This window comes from Trichechus manatus, unplaced genomic scaffold, assembly GCF_000243295.1.
Source record: "Trichechus manatus latirostris isolate Lorelei unplaced genomic scaffold, TriManLat1.0 scaffold00058, whole genome shotgun sequence".
Taxonomy (NCBI): Eukaryota; Metazoa; Chordata; class Mammalia; order Sirenia; family Trichechidae; genus Trichechus; species Trichechus manatus.
In genome coordinates this window covers 6,623,960-6,648,524 of record NW_004443994.1, presented here as the reverse complement: position 1 = coordinate 6,648,524, position 24,565 = coordinate 6,623,960, and the positions used below count along the sequence as shown (strand labels likewise).

The following is a 24,565-nucleotide window of genomic DNA, read 5'->3' as shown; positions in this document are numbered from 1 at the left end:
AAATCAATGAACTGAATTTTAAGATCTATCTTTTTACTTTATTCCATGTAGATTTCTGATTTATTCATTTGTTTATTTTAAGTCATGTTTTATTTGCATTTCAACCTTGAACTCTCCCTTCTGCAAGGTCTACAGATCTGGAGCCCTTGGCCAAGCAGAAATGTTTAAGAGGAGACCCTAATGTCTGGCTCCTAGTCACATAAAATATCTCGTCCAGAGACCTTGGCTAGCCCATTTATGTCAGGCTTCATTGCTGTGCATGCTCATAAGGAAAAGAGGTATCTAAGATTAACCTTGGTGGCGCAAGCAGTTAGCGATTGGCTGCTATCTGAAAGGTTGGTGGTTTGAACCCACCCAGTGACTCTGTAGAAGAAAAGCCTGGCTATCTGCTTCTGTAAAGATAACAGCCAGGAAAAAAACCCTATGGAGCAGTCCTACTCTGTAACACATGGGGTCGCCATGAGTCAGAATCAACTCGACGGCAGTTGACACCAACAACAAGATTAGGAAAGTCTCAAGAAATAAGCAGCAAATTCTTTCACCCGCATTCACCCTTGGGATTACTGTGCTGCAATTTATTTTTCCCAGCCATTTATCATTAAAATCAGGGAAGGAATGTATATGAATTTGTTTATGTTTGTGTGAGGTTTGGGGGCTGGAGTGCAAAGGGATATTGGTCTCTGAGGTAAGGGTTGCCAGATTTGACAAATAAAAAGACAGGATGCCCAGTTAAATTTGCATTTCAGATAAACAAAAAGTAGTTTTTTTAGTATGCTCATGCAATATTTGGTCACATTTATACTTAAAAATTATTTATTGCTTATCTGAAACGCAGATTTAACTGGGTGTCCTGTATTTTATAAAACAACCCTACTTGGAGGTGTACCCAGTTTTTATTTCTAGTTTATGCTCTGATCTGGGGGTCAGGAGCCCTGAATACTAGTCTTGGTTCTGCCACTAACTAGTTTTACATCATTGGACAATATCACTTAACACCTAGCCTCAGTTTTCTCATCTCTAAAATGAGGAGGTTGTACTAGCTGATTTCTAAAGTTCTTCCTAGCTTTCAAATTCTATGATTCTTTGATAATACAACTGCTAGATATTACATCCCAATTTAATTGGAAACAGAAAATGGTTATCTGAACATTGCCTGTTCAGCAAATCCAAGTAAATATCAAGACAGGGCTGTTGAAATAAATGAGAGAAACCAAACTCTGTGCTATTGGCTTTAGATTAAAAACAAATCAAAATTTAATCCCAATGAAAAATGTAAATTAATACCAGGAACATGCTTAGTATTTAGAAACCAGTTTTGCATTTCTAAGCAGGGGAGAGGGGTGGGTGAAGAAGCTGGAGTTGCCAAAATCTGGTTTGTCCCTTTTCCTTAAACTAGAGGGAAAAAAAAATGGCCCAAATATTTTGGGCCTTGGCCACCACACCACAAGCAGTTCTCAGGTCTGCACTGCAGTTTGGATGACTGACAAGGCTCAGTGAAAAACAAGTGCTATTTGTTTTCCTGTGCCGCGTGTTTAACTGAAAATCAGAGGGGTAAATTTCAAATCAGTTGTTAAATAGCCCCAGATGTGCACTGAGCTCTGCGCTAGGAAGGGACGTGCACAACCTTTACCACAGCGCATGCCTAGTAGTCACCTTTTCGTGAATCCAAGTTCTGTGTAAAAGAACTGGCTGGAAGAACTTACTGCTTATTTCTTGAGACTTTCTAATCTCGTTGTTGGTGTCAACTGAGGCCTGTGGTATCCAAAACTGCCCTAAGAATAGCTCAGGCATTCATGTTTGCTTGTGAAGGAAGAAATTTTTTTCCCCCTTATCTTTTTCTTTTCCCCCCTGTATTCTCTCTTGTGTTGCGTTTAGAAATCTGGAAATATTTTTTTTTTCTTTTCTAATTTCCTCCATTCCCTTCTTTGGCAGATTTTCCCTCGTGTTTAGAAAAACATGAAATTAGCATACCTGGTATGTCAGTTCATGCATCTACTTGTTGATTCCTCCAACACAGTTTTTGAGTGCCTACAAAGTGCTGGAGCCCTAGTGGCATAGTGGTTAAGAGCTACGGCTGCTAACCAAAAGGTTGGCAGTTCGAATCCATCAGCCACTCCTTGGAAACCCTACACTCCTTGGAAACCCTACAGGGCAGTGCTACTCTGTCCTATAGGGTTGCTATGAGTCGGAACCGACTTGACAGCAACAGGTAACAGGATTCTAGGAACCATGCTAGGTGTGGAGGATACAGAGAGAAATGTGGTGAATTGCCTGCCCTCAAGGAGCTTTCAATTATGTGGGAGAGATGGTTAAGAAATTGGAAATTGCAGTTCAATGTAGGAGTCCTTGAGTGATGCAAACCGATCAGTGCTAAGCTACTAACTGTAAGGTTGGCGGTTCAAACCTACCAAGAGACATAATTGGAAACAAGATCTGGCTGTCTGTTCCAGAAAGGTCACAGCCATTGAAAATCCTGTGGAATACAGTTTTACTCTGCAACACGTGAGGTCACCATGAGTCATAATCAACTTGACAGCAACTGGTTTGGTTTTTGTTTTTTGGTAGTAAGTACCATGGTTTGATCTTGAGAAATCAGAGAAAATGAGAATTTTCTTTTTCCAGATGCATTTAAGGTTGACTCTGAGGAGCAGTGCGTGGCAGATGGGCCAGGGTTGTGGGCACCAACACAGCTTTCTGCTTAGCCAGAAAAGTCACCCCTATAAACCTAGTGTCTGGATATATACACCATTTTGGGTTTTCCGGTAAGGTCTTTCCCCAAATAAGTTCTCTTGAAGGCAGATTAAATAACTAAACATTTCAAGCTTGGTGGTTCTCTTTTTTTTTCCCTATGTCTCTTGAGGAATGACTCATTGTGTCCTGTGGGATATTCCAAGTGGTGTGTACCATGTATTTTTTGTTCCAGAGGCTGCTTATCTATTGGTTTTGTGGCTTGTCTGTAAGAGCCTTAATTATAACGGGCTTGATCCTGTCATGAACTAGGGTCAGTCAACTACCATATTTCCTATGAACGAGTTTCTGGCCCTTCTGTGGTGAGAGGGTACTTCCTAAATGTCACGGTGGCATTTAGAGCCTTGGAAAGAGTCCCGTTTCAGCTGGTAATCATGGTTCAGAAAGGGTTTTGAAAGACTACCCAGACTTTATCCTAACGTGCTGGGTTAAGGCAGGTGAATGCCGCCAGTGAGTGCCTGTAGCCCTTGTGAGTTTGCTTGGGTGTATTTTTCCTGAGGAAGACATGCTGTCCGGGAGGGTTCATGCAAGTGTAGACTTTTCCTGGCTCTGCTGGACTTGCTCTGTCATGTCTGTGCAGCCATGGGCCCCAGCCCTGTGAAGGCTCTGCTTTCATTCAACAAATTGAGGTTAAGTAAACTTGCTTTCACTGAGAAAAGGAGGTGCTGTTTCTTCGTGTAGAGTTCCATGACGTCCTTTAAGGCTTTATTGTCTACGGCTAATCTGTAATCTGATGCATCTGTCCTTCCCAAGCTTTGGGCAATTGTATCAAATGTTACATCTCTGGTGCCCTTGGCTAACGGGGTGGGCAACCTCCAGGGAGCTGTTTGGAAGAAAAAGTGAGTGTTTTGATAAGAGAGGTTGCAGAATATTTTATTTCCATGTAATGGGAGGGGAAAAAGAAATCTGTCTCCTGGGAGGCTCTGGTGAGGCTGACTTGAAAGCTCGTGACTTGAAAGCTCATGGCTGTGCCTTAGATCCTCTCATAAACTGAGGACACTGAGGCACTGGGTGAGGGTTCTCCACAGGTGGCCCACACTCCCCATCTCAGAAAGGGACTGTGGGATGGCCCGATTCTTTCTTAGGCACAGAATCATTGGGTTTGTTTGAGGCAACCCTGGTTGGGGCATCCCAAATCCCCTGTTTGGCCTCTAGCCTTCTGTCTTTATCACAGAGAATTTACTGTTGAGACTATAGTTTCTGGGTGATACAGGCTGATGGGTGATGTTTAGAGCTGGTATTTGGCACCAACACTGCCAAACCATTGGAAATCGGGTTCTTAAATACTTTTTTTAAGGAGCCCTGGTGACACAGTAGTTAAGTGCTCGGCTGCTAAATGAAAGGTTTGCAGTTCAAACCCACCAACGACTCTGGGAGAAAAGACCTGTCAATCTGTTCCCGTAAAGATTACAGTCTAGGAAACTCAATGGATCAGGTCTATTCTGTGATATAGGGTTGCTATGAGTTAGAATCGACTCAGCAGCACACAACAACAACAACATATCCTTTTTTTGGAGTTCATGGGTGGTGCAAAGAGTTAACGTGCTCAGCTGCTAACTGAAAAGTTGGAGGTTCCAGTCCACCCAGAGGGTCTTTGGAAGAAAGCCCTGGATACCTACTTCTGGAAGACCAGCCATTGAAAACCCTGTGGAGCACAGTTCTGCTCTGACACAGTGGGGTCACCAGGAGTCGGAATGTACTCAAAGGCAACTGGTATATCCTTTTCTACCAGATTGGGCAAGGAGGAAATGATCCTGCCACGGTGAGGAAAGAATTGTGGCCTGTCAACGTCAAGATCTATCAGACAACCCTTGTGGCCTGTTGTGAGGATATGTGTGTGTATATTTAACAAACATTTGTAGCGTATGCCATGTGCTAGGCACTCTTCTAAGCACTTTACATATATTACCCTATTTAATCTTCATAATAACCCCATGAAGTAGGTATTATTATTATCCTCATTTTAAGATGAGAAAACTGAGGTAAAAAGAGATTAACTTCTACAAGGTCACACAGTAAGTGGTGGCTGTAACCCATGTAAAGTGTTTAGAATAGTGTGTGGCACATAGTAAGTGCTCAATAAATGTTAGCAATAATAAATATATATATTTTTAATGATGGGGATTAGTATTTTGGGCTAGATTTTCCCTACCTTCTCCGTTTATTTCAGATATCTCAGATTTTGATCCTGGGATTGAGTGAATTTATACTTTGAATGGGGCAAGTAGGTGTAACCAGGATACTGGATTTTAATTGTGTACTGTCGTCTGGTCCAGACCTCTCCTTTTGCAGAGGAAAGTGCTCAGGTTAAATGATGTTGCCCAATATCTAGATGCTGGAGGTGTGTCCTGATCACATCTGAGTCCATTCAGTGATAGTATTGCCAGACACCATGTGAAGCATCTGAAATAGTGTCAGCAGTTGTCCTACCAATGGCTGGAAGTTAAGCCACAGTGGCTGCCACTTTAAAAGTCACATTCTAAAAGTGATTAAACACCCAGATGTTTTGAGCCTTTTTTTCTCCCCCGATTTTTCCTTTGCTTAGAGCCCTTGCCATTATCCCTCAGGTGATAGTGTGCGAAGAGGGGAGTTGGGTGACCTCCTGAGGGGCAGACATAACCCAGGAGCACCCCCCTTTCCAGAGCAGTGAATGGAGCCTCACTGGGAACCTTGAGTCATGCTGTCTGGCTGAAGGGTGTGCCTGTGATGTCACCCGCAACCTGTGTCTTCAGCCTGGAGCCACTGATGATCATCCCAAAGACAGGGCTCTGGTTTGAACGCTTAGAGCCAAGTCAGGGCATTGTCTCCACCTGACCAAGTGAGGAGCTGGAACGTCATTACCCATCTGGTCTTGTTTCAGGAAAGCATATTGTGAGCAGCTTGTTTCAGCACTGGGATCTAGGTCATGCCAATATTTCATTCGGTTAAGGATTTTAGAAGTTTTCCTTGACCCCTTTTCCAACAGCATTTTTCCTTTAGGCTTCTCTGGTTGGATCAGCTCCACCAGGATGCCTTGCTTAGTATCTGCTCTATCCTTAACCCACAGAAGATCATTTCTTCGTCAGTGTTCAGCAAGTTCAGTTCAGCTTTCTTGGCTTTAGCATAGGTGACCACCGTGCTCTTGAGAGACTGCTAAGTGTAGACCAGGAGGTAGGGCAGGCACAAGACTGGGACCTGCTCAGAGGACCCTGCCTTGACCTGAGAGCTTATTTAATAAGTTAGAAGGGGGTTTCAACCAGTTGTTTTGGGCTGGAGGCCCTACCTCCATCCTGTCCCCCAAGAAAATCTCCTTTGAACCTTTTTTTATTTTAATTTTTTTTCACTCTGTTCTTGGGTCAGTGGTTGCTGGGCCAGAATGTGCAGTCCTGTTTCTCCTGGGTTTGCAACAGCCATTCACAGAAGCAGTATCAGTCAGGGTTCAACCAAAGACACAAACCAATAGGAGATATATATATATTAAGAAGTTTATTACAAGAAACTGACTGACACAGTTGTGACGAGTGGCAAGGCCAGTCAGAAACCCATCGGGCAGGCTGTCAGGAAGGGCAGGCTGGGACTATTGGACATGAGCTAAAACTACCATATCTAGTTTCTTTGAAGTCAGTTCCAACTCATGGCGACCCCATGCGTGTCAGAATAGAATGTGCTTTACAAATAAAATAACGTTTTCAGTGGCTGAAATTTCGGAAGTAGATCACCAGGCCGTCCTTTGGAGGTGCTTTTGGATAGACTCAAACCTTCAACCTTTTGGTTAGCAGCTGAGTGCATTAACCGTTTGCACCTCCTGGGGACTCCAAAGCAACTATCCACAGGCAGAATTTCTTCTTTCTCAGGGAAGCCTAGGGCTGCTCTTTAGGCCTTCAGCAGATTGGATGAGGCCCACATTATCAAGGGCGATCTCTTGTACTTAAAGTCAACTGATTGTAGATGTTAACCACCTCTACAAAATAACTTCATAGCAACATCTTGATTAGTGTTTGATTGAATAACTGGGGATTCTAGCCTAGCTAAGCTGATACATAAAACTGACCAGCACAGAAGCATTTTACATTTTAAATTTAGACAGCCATCGGGTCTTGCTTTGCTGTATCTGCTATAGTTTGTATTCAACCACTTTAAGATTCTTGGACAGTTTTTTGTTGTTTTTTTATAACCACATCTGTCTTCCTCCAGCCAAGTAATTATTTTGTTTCCGTAACAGTCATTACTATTTCTGTCTTCCCCTTCCAATCCTTTTCTCTTCCACTTTCACCAGCACAGCTCTCCAGGCTGCTGGGAAGAGGGAGATAGAGAAGGAAACACTCCAAGGGGGAGAGTGTCTGTGCAAGAGACAGAGAAGGGCAGTGACCCCTGCTTTGCCTTGCTGCTTTTCCTTCTACTCTCTTGTAAGTCTGGAGGTTGTTCCTTGTATTTGCCTGCTCAGTCTTGGTAGAAACCTTGGCTTAAGTTACACAGAACTTTGCTGACCTGCAAGTCCACCAAGCAGGACAACCTTTCCAGGCACACTGAGTACCATTATGGAGAGAGCATGGCTTGTAGAGTTCAGCAGACACACGTTTGAATCTGCAGTCTGTCCTTTGCTAAACTATGTGGTCTGGGATTTTACCTAACCCCTTAGTGCACCGATTTCTTCAATTTTAAGATGATTCAGAATCATGTTGTTGTGTGCCGTTGAGTCAATTCCGAGTCATAAACCAAAAAAAAAAAACACCATCGCTGTTGAGTCGACTCATAGCAACCCTATATAACAGAGTAGAACTGAGTTTCGTAGGCTGTAATCTTTACAGGAGCATATCACCGGGTCTTTTCTCCTGCAAGGCAGCTGGTAGGTTCAAATTGCCAAACTTTGGTTAGCAGCCGAGCACGTAACTATTGTGCCACCAGGGCCTCTCAGAATCTATGTAACATATACTTAATAAGTGTTCAGTAAGAGCCTTCATGATTATTATCTCCCAGTGTTCTATTAATACAAGACTCAGGTGTGGGGGTGGTATTATCTGCCCTACTGATTTCTGAGTTTGGTAGCTGACTGTTCTGTGGTGGTGGGATAGAAAGAGTTCTAGAGTGAGAAACATGGCCTTTGGCTCTATTCTCAACCCTGCTGTCTGCTAGATCTGTGCCTTGAGCATATCCTTTAGCTTCTTTGAGCTTTGGTTTATCTGTGAAATGAAATTTAGATTATCAGCCTTAATGAAGAGGAACTCTATAGAGAGAATTCTAGAAACTTACATAGAGCGTGCTGTTTTTGAAATTCAGTTTGTGCTCTTGAACGTGGATTGGCAGATTGGATGTAACTTAAAGAAAATACAGGGTCCTCCCTACTGAGGATTGTGACAAGTAATAGTAATGATGCTAGCATGTTATTTTTTCCTGGGGGTGGGGGAGACCCTTTAGAAAGCAGGTGCACTTTGGATTTTGGGGCAAGCCCCTAACATCATGCTAACATTGGAAGATAAGAAGGGATAAATTTAGGCATCAGGGAGATCATTTTGGAAGGCTTTAGGGGATCGCTGTGTGGCCTGGGGCTCTGCTTTGGAAAACTCTGTGTTATAAAGCAGCTCACGCTTCATTAACTTGCCAACCTATGGAGACTGAGTTCAGCTTTCAGATGGAGTAAGATCTTTTTCTTCTCTTTGTGTATATACACACTCACATACACTATTGTTCTTGTGATGTTTCCATGGGAGATTATTGCTTTTGTACTGGCTCATGTTCAAGTTCGTGCATGTTTATATTCAGAGGGCAGCATCTCAGAGCTTTCCTCCTGGACATGTGTAAACATGTAGGGTATTAGCACAGATGGCAGCCTCAATTCTTTCGTTCCTTTTATTTCAAAAATAAAAAATAAAAAAGAGAGGATGCTCATCGTGCATGTTTTGAGAAACATTAATAGTCAGATAACTTTTAAGCCATTTTATTGAAAGAAAGTAATCAGGTCTTGGGAATAAAATAAAAACACCCAAGACTTTTAAAATGGCTGCATGGATTTGTGTTTCTTGACTGCACAATTGGCAGACTCTGTAATCACATGGCTCATGAATATGTAGCTTTGCAAATTATGAATGTAGGTTCCTGGGCATGGAAGTTATTATTTCATTAAAACAGATTTAAAAAACAAAACAAAACATTGAGTCATGATGTATGGTAATAGAAAACATGTTTCAGATCACGTTTCAGATCATGTGGCTACGAGGGAAACAGGCGAGCATGGCCCTCCCAGGAATTGGGAGGGAGAACGTGTGATTTCCCTCTTTCAGTGTGTAGGGCTCGGTCCTCATTTGGGAGGTAGATATTTCAATTCATTTCCAGTCACTTATATAAGTTCTGTTTTTACTGGACTTTGTGTGCACAAAATACATCAAAGCATAATCTCCTTAATGCCTTTCTCTGTGGGGCCTGTTATAAGTTATAGGGTCAATCTGTATAGATCTTACTTAAACATAAACCTAGAAATGCCTATTGTACTGTATCATATGTCCATCCCCCTATCCCCACCACTCTCCAGGCTTGAGCTAGCAAATTCTTGACATGGCAGGTGTTTCTGAAACATCAGTGTATTTTTCTTTGCTTTGTTTTCCTTGTTTTGCTGTTTCTATATTCCTAAAAAGGCAGCTCCAAAAAGAGATTTGTCTGTGCAGGAGTCAAGAAAAGGGAATAGGAGTAGTAAGAGTTGGGTGTAGGGAAGACAGAAAAGGGAGAGGAGCTGATCCTGATTGTGCAAGTGCTGAACTTCCACCAGTGCCAAAGTCATGTAACTGTGTGAAGCTGGATGTGCAGGGCAGAGCAGCCCCAAGGAGCTGTAACCTGAATAGCAGGCACTCACCCAACTGATAGCTCAAGTTCCAAATGGACCTTGGCCAAGCTATAGGGTGTGTGTGTGTGTGTGTGTGTGTGTGTGTGTGTATGTATGTATGTATGTGAGAGAGAGAGAGATTGTAGTTTCTGGAACACATTTTCCTCGGAGCTCTCACAGGCTTTTTTTTATCGTTGGGGACCTATGACTTCTCTTATTTCACAAGGCCCATGTCTTTCTTTTTAGATGTGCAACAAAATGACTCCATCCATGATTTGACTTTACGTTCCCCCCTCCTGACTGTTTTCACCAGTGCAGGGGAAGAGATTCTTGCTTGCTGTCCAGGCAATCCCCTTTAAGTTTTTACAAATATTATTCAGAGTTTAAATAATATTTGTGTTTGTGGCCTAGAGCAGTGGTCAAATATGCATAGGAATCACAGGGCAGGAAGGGGGCCAGGAGAGGAGGGTTGTAATGTAGTTTCCTGGAACCTATTAACCACTTACCCACCCACCCACCCCCATATACACCAGAATCTGCATTTTAACATAAACTTCTGTCTCTGATACACTGATCTGAGGATCACATTTTGGGAAGTACTGGACTTGAGATATCTTCTTGACATTGATATATGTTCTGAGACAAGACCAAGGAGCAGCTAGGTAGATGGACACCATCAGTTCATAAACATGTTCCTTCCGTAAGGTCTGGAGAAGGATCTAGAACATCACTATCCAGTAGAAATATAATGCCAACCACATATGTAATTTTAAATCTTCTATTAGTGCATTTAAAAAAGTAAAAAAGAAATAGGTGAAATTAATTTTAATGGTATGTTTTATTTAGCCCGATATACCCCAGATAATATCGTTTAAAGATGTAATCAGTATAAAAATTATTAATGAGATATTTTACTTTTTTCTTGTACTAAGTTTTTGAAACCTGGTGTGTGTTTTACATTTACGACACAGCTCATTTCAGATTAGCTACATTTCAAGTGTTCAGTCATGACATGGCCGTGGCTACTGTATTGGACAGCATAGATCCATAACAAGGATGGCATTCCCCAAACCCGTAGTAGACACTGCTTATTGATCATGACACTCTTTCCCATTTCTCCACTACTCCTGAATATGACCTCAGAATCCTTCTCAGCACAGAGCTTCAGGCAGGCAATATCAAGTAATTGCGCCTCAAGGTTCATTCATTCATTCATTAAGCAAATATTTAATGAGTAGTTGTCTATGCCTGAAGTCCCTGGGTGGTGCAAATGGATAATGTGCTTAGCTGCTAACCCAAAGGTTGGTGTTTTGAGTCCACCCATAGGTGCCTCTGAAGAAGGGCCTGGCAAACTACTTCTGAAAAACCAGCCATTGAAAACCCTATGGAGCATAGTTCTACTCTGATGTATAGTGAGTCACACTGAGTTGTAGTTGATTCGATGGTAACTGGTATTCGTTCGGTGCCCAGCCCTGTTCTAGATGCTTGAGATATTATCCATGAATAAAGCAGACTAAGACGCTAGCCTTTGACGGATCTTTGGAGAAATTTTACAGCATTTGGTTTGGAATAAGGATTGCTGGAGTGGGGGCTGGGTGGTTGGGTTGTACTTTTAGGTAGGCCTCATTGAGAAGATAACATTTAAGTAGACTTGAAGGAGGTGAGGTGAACCTTAAGATAAAACTTAATTGCCACCCGTGATCTTAGAGTGGCCTGAATTTTCATCAGGACTGCTTATCTGGGAGCATTCTTTGTGGGGTAGGGGTCAAGGAGGCAGGAAGGTGGGGATATGACTGGATGAGGCCTTACAGTGTGGCACTCTCCACAGCAAAACTCCTTTTTTCCTCCTCACTGAAGACCAGGCCAACTTGGAGGAGGCCCAGAGAGAGGCTGTGATGCAACTGCAGGGCCTCTGAGTCAGCTGAAGTGCTGAGATAAGTGTTAAAACGAAGAACCTTGGTTCCAGGAAAATGGTGTCTGTGCCCATCAGCTAGGATTTATTCACCTCACTCAGGCTTGAGAGATCCATCTGGAAGCTTCAGTGGATCTCATTAGGACCTTAAGAGTTAAAGCTTAAATGCAGGTGTGGAAACAAAAGTGCTGGTTGCCTCTTTTGCTTTTTTCATGCTCTTTTGGATGAGTGTGTTGAATCCAGTCCAGAAAAAATAATAAACTTGGCTCTCATTGCCTAGCCGTAAGTTCTTGTAATAAAACTGGCAGATAGAGTAATGTTTTGCTCTTGTAAAAAAAAAAAAAGATCTGGTAGTATAACCAGAATTTAAAATACAAATGTTGTGCATGGTTCAAGTAGGGAAGAGCATTCAGGAGAGGAGGTGGCTCGTGTGTGTCTCAGCGTCCCAGGCCTTGTTAGACAGTGAAGTGTCCCATGATTGTCCCTTCAACAGGACCCTTGCTAAGCTTCGGGATTCTTGGAGTTCAGTGCCCCGTTCATTCCCACAGGAAGACATTTGTCATGTCAGGGAATGTCGGAGAGCTCGGTTTTAATTAGCAAGTGGGAGGAAATTTCAGTGGACGGTAGGGGAAGACATAGAGCTCCTAAGCATGTTTTAATGATTGGTTTTTAAGTGGAGGTATTAGGTGAAAAATCAAATCATTAGCTTTAAAAGCTAGCCGGAAGATCATTTCCTGGACAGCGAGGGGCTTTGGTTGTGGGAATGACAAAATTATGGCATATCCTTCCCTGTAAGTAATAGGATTGAGCTTTCATTCAGGAAGCGATGACTGAGTCCTTGCTCTGTGCCAGGTACTGTGCTAGGCCCAGTGGTCTCAAAACGAATTAAGGCACTTCCTCGGCCCTCAAGGTGTTGTTCTTCGTCAAGTGAGAGCAGCAGGTATGCTGATAAATGATAGTTCACATGAGAGGGGAACTGGGTTAGAGGTGTGTACAAGGCTTGGGTGGGCAGCTGCACCCTGAGGAGAGAAAGGGAGCCTGGGAGGCTTCACAGAGGAGGTGATCCCTGTGGGGAGGCTGAGGAGCAGTTCACCTGGTGAGCAAGGCAGGGAAGAAGGTCCAGGCAGGGAATGGGGTGTCAAAAGGCCCAGATGTGTGAAGCAGCATGATGCCCTCTGAAACTTAAGTGGTTCAGGATGGCTAGTCTTGGGTATGTGGAGGGAGTGGTGGAAAATGGAGCTGGGCAGAGGCCCTCTCCAGCCATGTGCCACATTAAGATGCTTAGATTCTGTCCTGCATTCTGCAGGAGAGGTGTATTTAGAAAGATCACCCAGGTGACAGTGTGGAGGAGGGATGGGGGAAGATAGGACTGGAGGCTAAGAGTCGGGTAGGACATTCCCTGTAACAGTTTGGTTGTGACATTAAAAAGCCAATTGCCTTCAAGTCGATTCTGACTCATGGCAACCCCATGTGTGTCAGAGTAGAACTGCATCCCATAAAGTTTTCAATAGCTGATTTTTTCAGAAGTAAATCACCAGACCTTTCTTCCAAGGTGCTTCTGGGTGGATTGGAACTTCTAACCTTTTGGTTAGCTAAGTGCATTTACTGTTTGTACCATGTAGGGACTGCTCAGTTGTGGCATGAGGCCAGAAACGGGTTAATAGCATGGCAAGCCCACGGATAAGGTGGAGGATGGGGAATGGAATAAATAGCTTTGGAAAGTTTCTGCCATTGTATCTGAATATAAAATCCTTGCCCCTCATGTGCTGTTATGGATTGAAATTTGTCCCCTCAAAATGTGTGTTGTAAATCCTAACCCCAAAGCCTATGTATGTACCCCATTTGGGAATAGGGTTTTCTTTGTTATGTTAATGAGGCTATATCAGTGTGTCTTAAGACTATCACTTTTGAGATACAAAGAGCAGATTAGGCAGAGAAGCAAGGAAGCACAGATGGGTGAGGGTAGGTGTCACGCTGCTACATGAAGATCACCAAGGAACCGAAGAATAGAAGCTAAAAAGAGACAAGGATCTTCCTCTAGAGCCGACAGAGAAAGCCTTCCCCTAGAGCTGGTGCCCTGAATTTGGACTTCTAGCCTTCTATTGTGAGAAAATAAATTTGTGTTCTTTAAAGCCACCCAACGGTATTTCTTTATAGCTGCACTAGATAACCAAGACACATTGTTTTTTTTTTTTAAAAAAAAAAACAGTTCCACAGTCATTTATATAGTTATTTTCCTTGCGATAAGGATTATAACCTCTCCTTGTATTAGAATATTATTTTTCCTCTATTTCTTATGCTTTTAGCTATTCTCTTTGCATCCTGTGTTTTTCCACAAACTTTAACCCAGGCCAGACTAATAAGGGTACCATCCATGAAGATTAAGCAGGGATTAGAGCATAAACTGGTAGAGTAGAGGAATGGCATAGATATATCATGTCTTTATTTCAGCAAAGTCCGTGGGTAGTGGAAATGGGTTAACATGCTTGGCTGCTAACCAGAAGGTTAGAGGTTTGAGTCCACCCAGAGGCACCTCAGAAGAAAGGCCTGGTGGTCTGCTTCCGAAAAATCAATTATTAAAAACCCTATAGAGCACATTTTATTCTGACACACATGGGATTGACTTGCGCAACTGTTTTGTTTTTTGTTTTTTATTTTGTTTATTTCAGCAGGGCTCTTAATAGGTTCTAGCATGATGTCCTTGTGGACAAGATGAGGACATGCAGGCTGAAGACACTTCTGTGGGGTAACTTTGTCATTGGTTCTACAACCTTGTACCCCAGCAAGTGCTGGTTAATGCGCTCAGGTTAGTGTGGGAGTGTACCTTATAAGTCAGTGACCACTTCTTGTCTTGTTCAACTTCCCAGGAATTTAGATGAAAGTGTAGAAGGCACACATATGAAATTTGCAGATATTTACAGTTTACAGGATAAGGATTTTAAAATAGCCTTGACAGACTTGAAATATGGGTATAAAGAATAAATATAAGAATTTGTACTTATATTAAGGAAAGAATGGAAGAGCCCTGGCCAGATAAAATAAAGACCTGGAGATTTAGGTACCACCATCTCCTCCACCACCTCCCTTGTGTGAACTGTCACCGTTTCTCACCTGGATTATTCCAGAAGTCTACTGCTGGTCCCCTGCTCCTTGTCCCTCTTCAGTCTAGACTCAGTAAAGCAGCCAGAGGGATCCTGTTAAAACGTTTGTTAGAGGTTTTAATGAACCTTCAATGATAGCCCATCTTATTCAGACTGAACACCATAGTCGTCACAGAGGTCTTCAAGGCCCTGCTGCACCTGTTTGTGCTGTGATTTCTCTGACCTTTTCTCCTATCATCACTCCCTGTGTGCCCACCACAGTGCCTCCTTGCTGTTCCTTCTCCATGCCAGGCAGAGTCCTGCTCAGGCCCTTAAACTTGCTGCTGTCTTGACTGGGAATTCTCTTCTCCCTAACGTCCTCATGGATTGCTCTCTTGTCTCCTTCAGGTCTTTAACTTCTCAGGCTCTCTCCACCAAATTATTTAGAAGTATACTACCCCTCTTTTTTTCCCTTAATTTATTTTTCTTCATAGCACTCACTACCACTGTCTGTCAGTTTGTCATACTGTGGTGGCTTGTGTGTTGCTGTGCCACCAGTATTTCACATACTAGCAGGGTCACCCGTGGTGACAGGTTTCAGTGGAGCTTCCAGACTAAGGCAGCCTAGGAAGAAAGTCCTGGCAATATCTACTTCTGGAAATTAGCCACCAATGAAAACCTTATGGATCACAACAGAATATAGTTTGCCTTGCTTGCTTTGGATACATGATCGGGGGGATTGTTTGGTGACATAGAGGGCCAATGAGGGCAAGAGAGACCCTTGGTGAGATGGATTGGCACAATTGCCAACAATAGACTCGAACATGTAGGTGATTGTGAGGATGATGCAGGACCAGATGTTTTGTTCTGTTGTATATAAGGTCACCACGAGTTGTAGAAGCTGTCATCCATCCATCCATCTATCTATCCAGTTTGTTCCTCTGTCTCCCTTACTACACTGTAAGCCCCACAAGGACAGGGAATCCTGTCTGTTGTGTTCTCTACTACATCCCTAGCACCTAGAATGGTACCTGACACAGAGTAGGCATGCACCCAGTAAATATTTCTTGGATGTATGTTTAAAGTGTACATTAATGAAGATGAGATCATAGCAGGATTCAGGTGATCTAAAAGCTAATGAGGTCTTGAGTCATCCAATGTCCATATCAGTGGTGGTAACAGACCCACAAAGGTACACTTGTCAGACCACAGCTGGAAACCCTGAGTCTTGTGCTGGGCACCACGCTTCAGAGGCCAAGCTGGTTAGGACCTCACAACCAAGGTGTCTGAGGAGGGTTTAGGGATGCTGCCCTGAGTTGGGGATGTTACTTTATTAGGGTCAGTGTAACATTATCTTACCCTCTTGGAAGAAAGAGGAAGAAATTCTTTGGCCTGGAAGGCACAGCTAAGACTAGTGGATGGAAGATGAATCTTCCATATAGAAAGTAAGAACAGAAACCTGTCTTGGGAGCTAATGAGGTCTTTCTGGAAGGTTCAAGCAGAGACCAGCTGTGACCAGGAGTCGGGAGTCTCATGTTCTGGTCTGCCAGGTGCTGATTCTCTGACCTTGGATAGGCCATTAACCTCTTTGAGGTTTTGTCCTCAGGAGTGTGGAAATCATAGTGTCATGGATTGAATTATGTCCCCCAAAAATGTGTGTGTCAGTTTGGCTGGGCCATGATTCCCTGTGTTGTGTGATTTTCCTATATGTTGTAAATCCTGCCTCTATGATGTTAATGAGGGAGGATGGGCGGCAGTTGTGTTAGTGAGGCAGGACTCAATCCGCAAGATTGGATTGTGTTTTGAGGCAATCTCTTGAGATATAAAAGAGATAAGGGAGCAGAGAGATAGGGGGACCTCATACCACCAAGAAAGCAGTGCCTGGAACAGAGCGTGTCGTTTGGACCCGGGGTCCCTGCGCAGAGAAGTTCCTGGTCCAGGGGAACATTGATGAGAAGGCCGACAGAGAGAAAGACTTCCCCTGGAGCTGATGCCCTGAATTTGGACTTTTAGCCTACTTTACTGTGAGGAAATAAACTTCTCTCTGTTAAAGCCATCCACTTGTGGTATTTCTGTTATAGCAGCACTAGATGACTAAGACACAGAGTAACCTGCCTCACAGGTGTCCTGGGGCCAAATGGAAATAACAGCTGAACAATACCTTCTAAAACTTGATGGGGTGGAGAAGGTCTTTGTTAGGCATCCAGCTTTGTCAGAGTGGGAGAGCAGGCGGTGTGGAGGAGAGTGCTGACTAACCCCTTGCTGAAGCAGAAAATTTCCACTGACCTGCAGTCGGGACATTTCACTGCTCCTGGCAGCTTTCCTTTCTTCTTATTGGAATGTGCCTGAGGAGTGGCAGTTAACTCTGTTTCCAAATTCCTGAGTCCTGAGTATGTGGACCTTATTGCTGCTGGCCCAGGAGAGGATGGGCTTGAGCCAGGTTGACGGTGCGTGGAGGAATTAGCCGGGAGTTGCCTCCTTTCAAAGAATCAGCTATACTACGAGATTGCCTTGTAATAATTTTCAGGATAGATTCCAGAGTTGCTCTCTATTTCTTATTTACACTGTTCACTTCCTTGTCTCTGGCATGCATAGTATGATCTACTTCACTTCCCACTGTGAAAAGATGTACTCTATGCATATGAAAAAAAAAACAAACCCCTTTAACCATTGAGTCGATTCCGACTCATAGTGACCCTATAGGACAGAGTAGAACTGCCCTATGGGGTTTTCAAGGAGCGGCTGGTGGGTTTGAGCTGCTGACCTTTTGCTTAGCAACCGAGCTCTTAACCCCTGTGACTCTATACATAGTGTATTTAAAAACTCAAGTGTTTTATTTTATAGCTGTAATGTGAATGAGAACACTAGAAGCAGATCCTCCAAAGATACTTACCTGAACATTAAGAGCTGTGCAGGCAGTGGGATAAAGGCCTCTGGACTGTTGTGGGTTTTTTTCAGTGATAATTTTGATAAAAATGACTTTTTAGTACACGTGCTTTTCCGTGAAAAGAAGATTTGACTACAGTGCAAAAGTCAGAAATCCAAATCAACATTGTTTGCAGTTGAGTGCTGATGATTCCTCAGAGGAATTATACATAGGTGGGAATGGGTGTTTGGCAGGTAAGTGGCTCAGGAGCTTTTACTTATGCAGATGACGTCAAAACAAAGTTTAAGCCAAACATTCCCCACTAGTATTGCTTGTAACTGACATTAGGACATTTAGAAATTGTCATTACTACATTTGATAGCATTTTGTAGTGCCTGATACATGGTAGGTGTTATGGATTGAATTGTGTCTCCCCAAAATATATGTCAACTTGACTAGTCCATGATTCCCAGTATTTTGTGATTGTCCACCATTTTGTTATGTAATTTTCCTATGTGATGTAAATCCTACCTCTGTGACGTTAATGAGGTGGGATTAGTGGGAGTTATGTTAATGAAGCAGGACTCAATCTACAAGATTAGGTTGTATTTTAAGTCAATCTCTTTTGAGATACAAGAGAGAGAAGCCAGCAGAAAGACGTGGGGACCTCACACCACCGAGAAAGCAGCTCCAGGAGCAGAATGTGTCCTTTGGTCCCTGGGTTCCTGTGCCTGAGAAGCTCCGAGGCTAGGGGAAGACTGATGACAAGGACCTTCCCCCAGAGCTGACAGAGAGAAAAGACCTTCTCCTGGAACTGGTACCTTGAATTTGGACTTCTAGCCTACTAGACTGTAAGAGAATAAGTTTCTCTTTGTTAAAGCCATCCACTTGTGGTATTTCTGTTATAACAGCACTAGATAACTATAGTAGGTATGCAATAAATGGTAGCCATTGCTGGTCATCACAGTTTATGCCCAGTTTATTGATGATCACTTCTGGGCTTTCTAAGCCAGAACAAATTAGAAAAATCCTCTTATTCTTTATTAAGGACTAAATTGTCCCGTTTCTAGTATAGAAAGCACTGTCAGTTCGGGATCCAAATTGGGGATCCAGTGCATATTTTGGTGGTAGGAACATTCAGAAGGAGCCCTGGTGGTACAGTGGTTCAAACCCACGAGCCGCTTCAAGGGAGAAAGATAGGGCAGTCTGCTTCCGTAAAGATTACAACCTTAGAAACCCTATCAGGCAGTTCTTTTCTGTCCTGTAGGGTCTCTATGAGTTGGAATTAACTCACTGGCAATAGGTTTTCGGTTTAGGAACATTCAGTCAGCCCAAAGTGCAGAGAAGGGTTTTTTTTTTTTTAAATCCTCAGCACTGTTACCATTTTTGGAGTCCCTGGGTGGTGCAAATGTTTAGCACACTCCACTACTAACAGAAAGGTTGGAAGTTTGAGTCCACCCAGAAGTGCCATGAATAAAAGGCCTGGTGACCTACTTCTTGAAAATTAGTCATTGAAAACCCTATGTTACAGTTCTACTCTGATACTTATGGGGTCGCCATGAGTTGGAGCCAACTCGATGGCAACTGGTATTAACATTTTGGGTTGGATAATTGTTGTGGGAGCTGTCCTGTGCATTGTAGGATGTTTAGTAGAATCCCCAGCCTCTACCCACTAGATGCCAGCAGCACTACCTTCCCAGTTACAAAAATGTCTCCAGATACTGCAAATGTCCCCTGGGGGGCAAAACTGCCCTGGATTGAGAACCACTGTTGTAAAGGAAGCTGCTAGGCACCCCACTGATCCTGTCCTGTAACAGTGCTTTTCAGACTGTGGATCACTTAGTACTAGTTAGGGCAGTGGTTTTCAACTATGGCAGAACATTGAAATCACCCAGGGAACTTTAAAAAAATAACTGATGCCTGGTCACCTAAGATACAACTATTAGTCTCTACTTATCTGGAGCAAAAAGGAATGAAGGAAACCAAGGACTCAGAGAAGAAACTAGTCTATAGGAGTAATAGCCCACAGGAACCACGGCCTCTTCTAATCTGAGACCAGAAAAACTAGATGTTGCCTGGCTACTGCTACCAACCGTTCTTACCAGGGACACGATAGAAGGTCCCAGATAGAATGGAAGAAGAATGTGGAACAAAATCAAATTACTAAAAATTGCCAGACCTACTGGACTGATAGAGACTAGGGTAACCTCTGCGACTATCATCCTAAGATACCCTTTGAACTTGGCACGGAAGCCACTCCTGGAGGCCAGCTTTTACCCAAATAATAGATTGGCTTATAAAATAAGCAATAACACTCGTGAGTAATGTACTCCCTTAAACAATCAACTATGCGAGACTAAATGGTCAACTATCCGAAAGCAAAGATGAGAAGGCAAGGAGGGGAAGAGAAGCTAAATCAGTGGAAACAGAACAAACAGAACAGACACAATGAGAATGCTGACACGTTGTGAAAATTGTAACCAATGTCACAGAACAATTTGTATAAAAATTGTTAAATGGAAGTCTAATTCACTGTGTAAACTTTCACCTAGCACATGATAAAATATTAAAAACAAAAACAAAAAACTGATGCCCGGGCCCCACGTCAGAGATACTAATTGGTTTGATCTGGGTTTTGGCCTGGGCATCAGGGGATGTAGAAGCTCTTCAAGTTTTCAGCCAAGATGGAGAACCACAGCATTAGTGGACCATGGAATCAATTAAGTCAAGTACTCTTGACCAGCATTTACAAAACGTGTACAGGTAGTCGCTGACTTCATAGCAAAAGAATGGAACGAGGTTCCATTCTGACAACTCTGATGTAAGTTGGTTCTAAGTCGAATACCTCTTTTTTTTTAGTTTTCTTTATTATTGCCTTTTATTATCAGTATCTTTATAAATCCAATCCTTATTTGTCTTTAGGAGTTGGAAATATTACATATAAATTTACAGATATATTTTAATATGTACATACATAAAACAATACACAAATCATAAAAATTTATTCCAGTGATAGAGAAGAGATGTATGATGTTGGCGTTTTGTCAGCTGCAGTAAGAACTCCACTTGTGGAAGATTCTGGATCATCTGGTTTATCCCTGGGAATGGGGATGGCATTTCTAATCAGAAAATTAGTGAGAGTTGTCTGTATGGTCCTCTCATTTTTTTCTTCATATATTTTGAGGTACCATTTCACTGCTTCTTGAACCTGCCTTTCGACTTTAGCAAAGCGATCAGCGTTTGGGTCTATGTTTTCAAGCAATTGAAGCCCCTGATTTAATTTAGAAAATCTTTAAATCTGTGCAGCAGTGTTTTGAACAGTGAATCATAAAATTGAACATCTGCAGGTGAACATCTGAGGATGATAACACCAGCAAATTATGCGCTGCAACATTGTACGTGGTACATATTACTAACAATAAGATGCACATACGCACGCACAGGAAAACCCCACAAAAGCAGATGGTCCTAAGTATGGTTCGTGGTAACTCACATATGTCGTAAGTTGGGGACTACCTGTACATACAATTGAATAGAAAACAATGCCTAGCACAATAGTTAGGGTTAGGGTAAGTACTGTTTTATATGTGTGTTGAGATCAGTGTTTGAAAACAGTGCTGCAAGGGATAGAAGGAAACCATAAAGCAAAATCCCTGCTCTCAACCTGCTTTTTGGTCTGGCTGTTTATAACCTTTTCAGACACTGCTTGCTTTTTGCTAAGGATATATAGTTAATGTGAAAGTTAATGCAAGACATTTATAGTTATATGACTTAGGAATTTGTGAGCCTTTTTGCCAACATTTTGAGGTTTCATTCTGATGTTGATAAAAATCACTTATTTTGTAGATGCTAGCCAATAAAGATGACGTGTATTTTCAGCAGCAACTAATTTTCTTCCTTTGTGTGTGTGAATTATATATACTGTCATAAGCTAGGTCAGTATTGGTCTAAATACATCCCACAATAATCTGAAGGCTTGTGTAAATCATTCCGAGAGTTTTATTAGGATGAGCTTAAATCTTCTTGACTTCATTATCTGTGGGAATTTGGGGGTCTTACAAAATAAACTGTTATACACATTCATCTCCCTGCTATGAAAATAGTGTAATCTGGTAGAAGACTGACAACCTCTGGCTATACTTTTTATCTCCGTGCTCAGGAGAACACATACAGAAGGGATTCTTGATGTGTCCCCGTTGGGGCGACTCTGTCGGCAGATAACTGCAGTTGTGGAAGGCCCAGGAGTCAACTTCAGATGCTAGCAGGACTTGGGATCCTTTGCCCTGATCCTCAAGCCTCTTCCAAGCCCATAAGGACACTCACCAAGGCTTCCCGTTTGACTTAAAACACATTACTTGAAAGGTTATCCTTCAATTTAGATATCTAGAAAATGACCATGATAAATCTTATGATTACTCACGTGCACTCTGCATTCTGTCATCACAACATTCTTTAAAAATTTGAAGAGACTGGAAACAGAACAACAGAACAGAAATAATGAGAATATTTGTGCATTGTGAAGAATGCAACCAATGTCACCGAACAACTTGTGTAGAACTGGGAACCTAAATTGCCATGTAAGCCTTCACTGAAAACACGATAAAATATTGTACATTAAAAAAAATTTTTTTTTTCGAAGATACATCTTGTGTCATTGGTAGTTTTGCCATTACCTGGGAGAACTAGGCTTGGAAATATTTCTTGAATCAGCTGCTGATAGAAAGATGATTTACCTGTGTAACAAAAGAAGGAGGACTGACTGACAAGTATCCATTAGTTGTCTGATAAGCGCTTTTTCTCTATCATTCAGCTCCGGGTCACTGTACCACATTAAATATGCAATTCTGTTTCCTCTAGATGTCTAAGGGTTCTGTGGTCCGCTTTTCATCCGGAAACTTCTCCTTGTCAGCAGAAACAAAAGAAAGGAACTTCCCCCATGGAAATGAACGTCTGTTAAATTGGGCCCAAAAGGAGTATGGAGCAGTCACTTCATTCACTGAACTCAAGATAGCAAGAAACATTTATATTAAAGTGGGGGAAGGTAAGTTTTATGTGGTTTTAGTTAATGACTGATTTACGACAGTCAGTTGTTTTCTTTTCTGAGGCCAGGTGGTTAGGGTAAGGAATCATTGAATTACAGAATGTTAGAGCTGGCAGGGACCTAAGGGATCATTTGGGCCTGCCCCCACCCCCACCCCCACCCACCTTGCGTCCTCTCCTCCCTCCTTCACCCCCTCCTTCCCATTTCCTTCTGAGGAAACAAGCCTGGTAATAGCAAGTGAGAAGTGGGGAGTAGCATGGTTGAGAGGAGTCCCTGGGTGGTGCAAACAGTTTGGCACCCAGATACTAGCCGAGAGGTTGTCTGTTTGAACCCACCCAGAGACACCTCGGAAGACAGGCCTGACAATCTGCTTCTGAAAGGTCACAGCCTTGAAAACTGGTGTGTGGAGCTGTTTCAGTAAGGCAGAGGAGTCTTACTGCAGCTGGGCTCGCTAACTGTGAGGCTTCAAGCAACACTCTTACTTACCACCAGAGCTCAGTTTCCACTACTGGAAAATAAGGAGGTTGCATTACCCCCAGGCTCGTTCCTGCTTTCAGGATATATATCATTCTGGGTCTCGAAGTCATTTGTCAATCCTTTCCTAAAATACAAATAAGCATGTGACTTTCTTTTCCCCAAACTTTCCAGGTTTCTACCCGGGGATTCCCCTTTGTGGTTTCCTTTCTGCTTGGCACTTGGTGTAAGTTTCGATGCCAGATATTTGGGGGAGGGGGAACCACACACAACAAAAAGTGATCAGCTTATTCAGCTTGGTGACAGTGGCATCTGGGACTTGAGCCCTTAATAACAGCACCTTTTGAATAATTAAACGTTTCCTAATGGCTTATGAGGGTCACAAGGGTGGATTTTTGTTGTCTCAAATGTTGCGTTATGGTTCGTTAATTCCGGAAACTTATACCTAAACCTATGCCTGCTATACGCCAGATGCAAACCAGCTACACCTATGAGCTGGATTTACAGGAGAGAGTTCTAGGAAGGTCCTAGTCTCTTGAGTTCCAGACTGGCTGTCCTTGGCCCACATGCTCCTCCCATTCTTGGTTTACTTTCAGCCCTGCCGTCCTAATACCATTTTCCATCCCGTGATCTGGGGGAGGCATCCGCAGGCTGCAGCTGCAGGGTGTGCATACCTCATCTGCTCATCTGGCAAAACCCTTAGCAGATGTGGAGGGGAGGCTGCTCCAGCCAGCAGCCTGAGCTGGTGGAGCCCTGGGCTCCTCTCTGAGGAGGTCTCTAGAGAAGAATCCAGAGTGCAGAGCCAATGCTCTCTTGCAGTGAGCCTACCAGCAGGGGCCCTGTGAGCTGCTCTGATCCCCTCTGTTCTGGGGGCAGGGCTGGGGGTGCCATGGTGCTCGGCTGCTGCAGTGAATGCTGTCGCCTTCAGCACAAGGTGTGCTGCACAGGTTGGGGGAGCAGTTTCCCAATCTTGAGACCTCCTGGGCTGATTCTTACTCCCAAGTGAGACTTACATGTGGATTTGAACCCTGGCATCCTGCCCATTATATGAATAAGGCAGAAGTGTATTTTATTAAAATGCTAGGACTCTGATGAATTACCCCTTCTGAAAAAAGCTTGCTACACCTAGATCTTCCTTGACACTTGTCCCAGCTGTCACACGGCCAGCAGTTTCTTTCAAGTTCTGTTTAAACATTTAAGACACTAGATGGAAATCCCATCAACCACAGTGCTGTGTAAATGGCGTGTGTTGCTGGGGGAGTGTCTTCAAAATCAGCACTTGTATCACTTTCTGGGTGGAGGTGGTGAGCAGCCCTTACCACAATGAAGTGTTATTTGTGAAAGCACCTTGCAGACTGTAAAAGCCCTTGTAAACATTAGCTGTCTGTGTCAAGATTGTAGAATTCTGCTCTCGCTGTTTCTCCGAAACTCCTGCCTTCAGCCTTTAGGGTCTAAAGTGCTGTGGGGGATAATCATGAGGGAATGATCAATTCTACATGCAGGTGAGAGAATTAATTAGGTAGCTGTCTTTCCTATTGAAGTAACAAATATCCAAGGAGAAGCAGATTTGGGGATAGGATAGATAACAGATTCATTTTTTAGTATGCTGTCTTAGGCTGGGTTCTGTAGAGGAGCAAAATCAGTGGAACAT

The 24,565-nt window shown here is 43.0% G+C and overlaps 1 protein-coding gene across 3 annotated transcripts in view; it reads left to right on the top strand.

Moving 5' to 3' along the window:
* Positions 1–24,565, top strand: part of TGFBR3 (transforming growth factor beta receptor 3) — a 209,094-nt gene that overhangs the window by 125,584 nt on the left and 58,945 nt on the right. For all 3 annotated transcript variants that reach the window (XM_004378731.2, XM_023733421.1, XM_023733420.1), the window contains one exon: positions 22,257–22,440. In XM_004378731.2, coding sequence (XP_004378788.1) covers positions 22,257–22,440 — 184 coding nt within the window. The remainder of the gene's footprint in view (positions 1–22,256; positions 22,441–24,565) is intronic.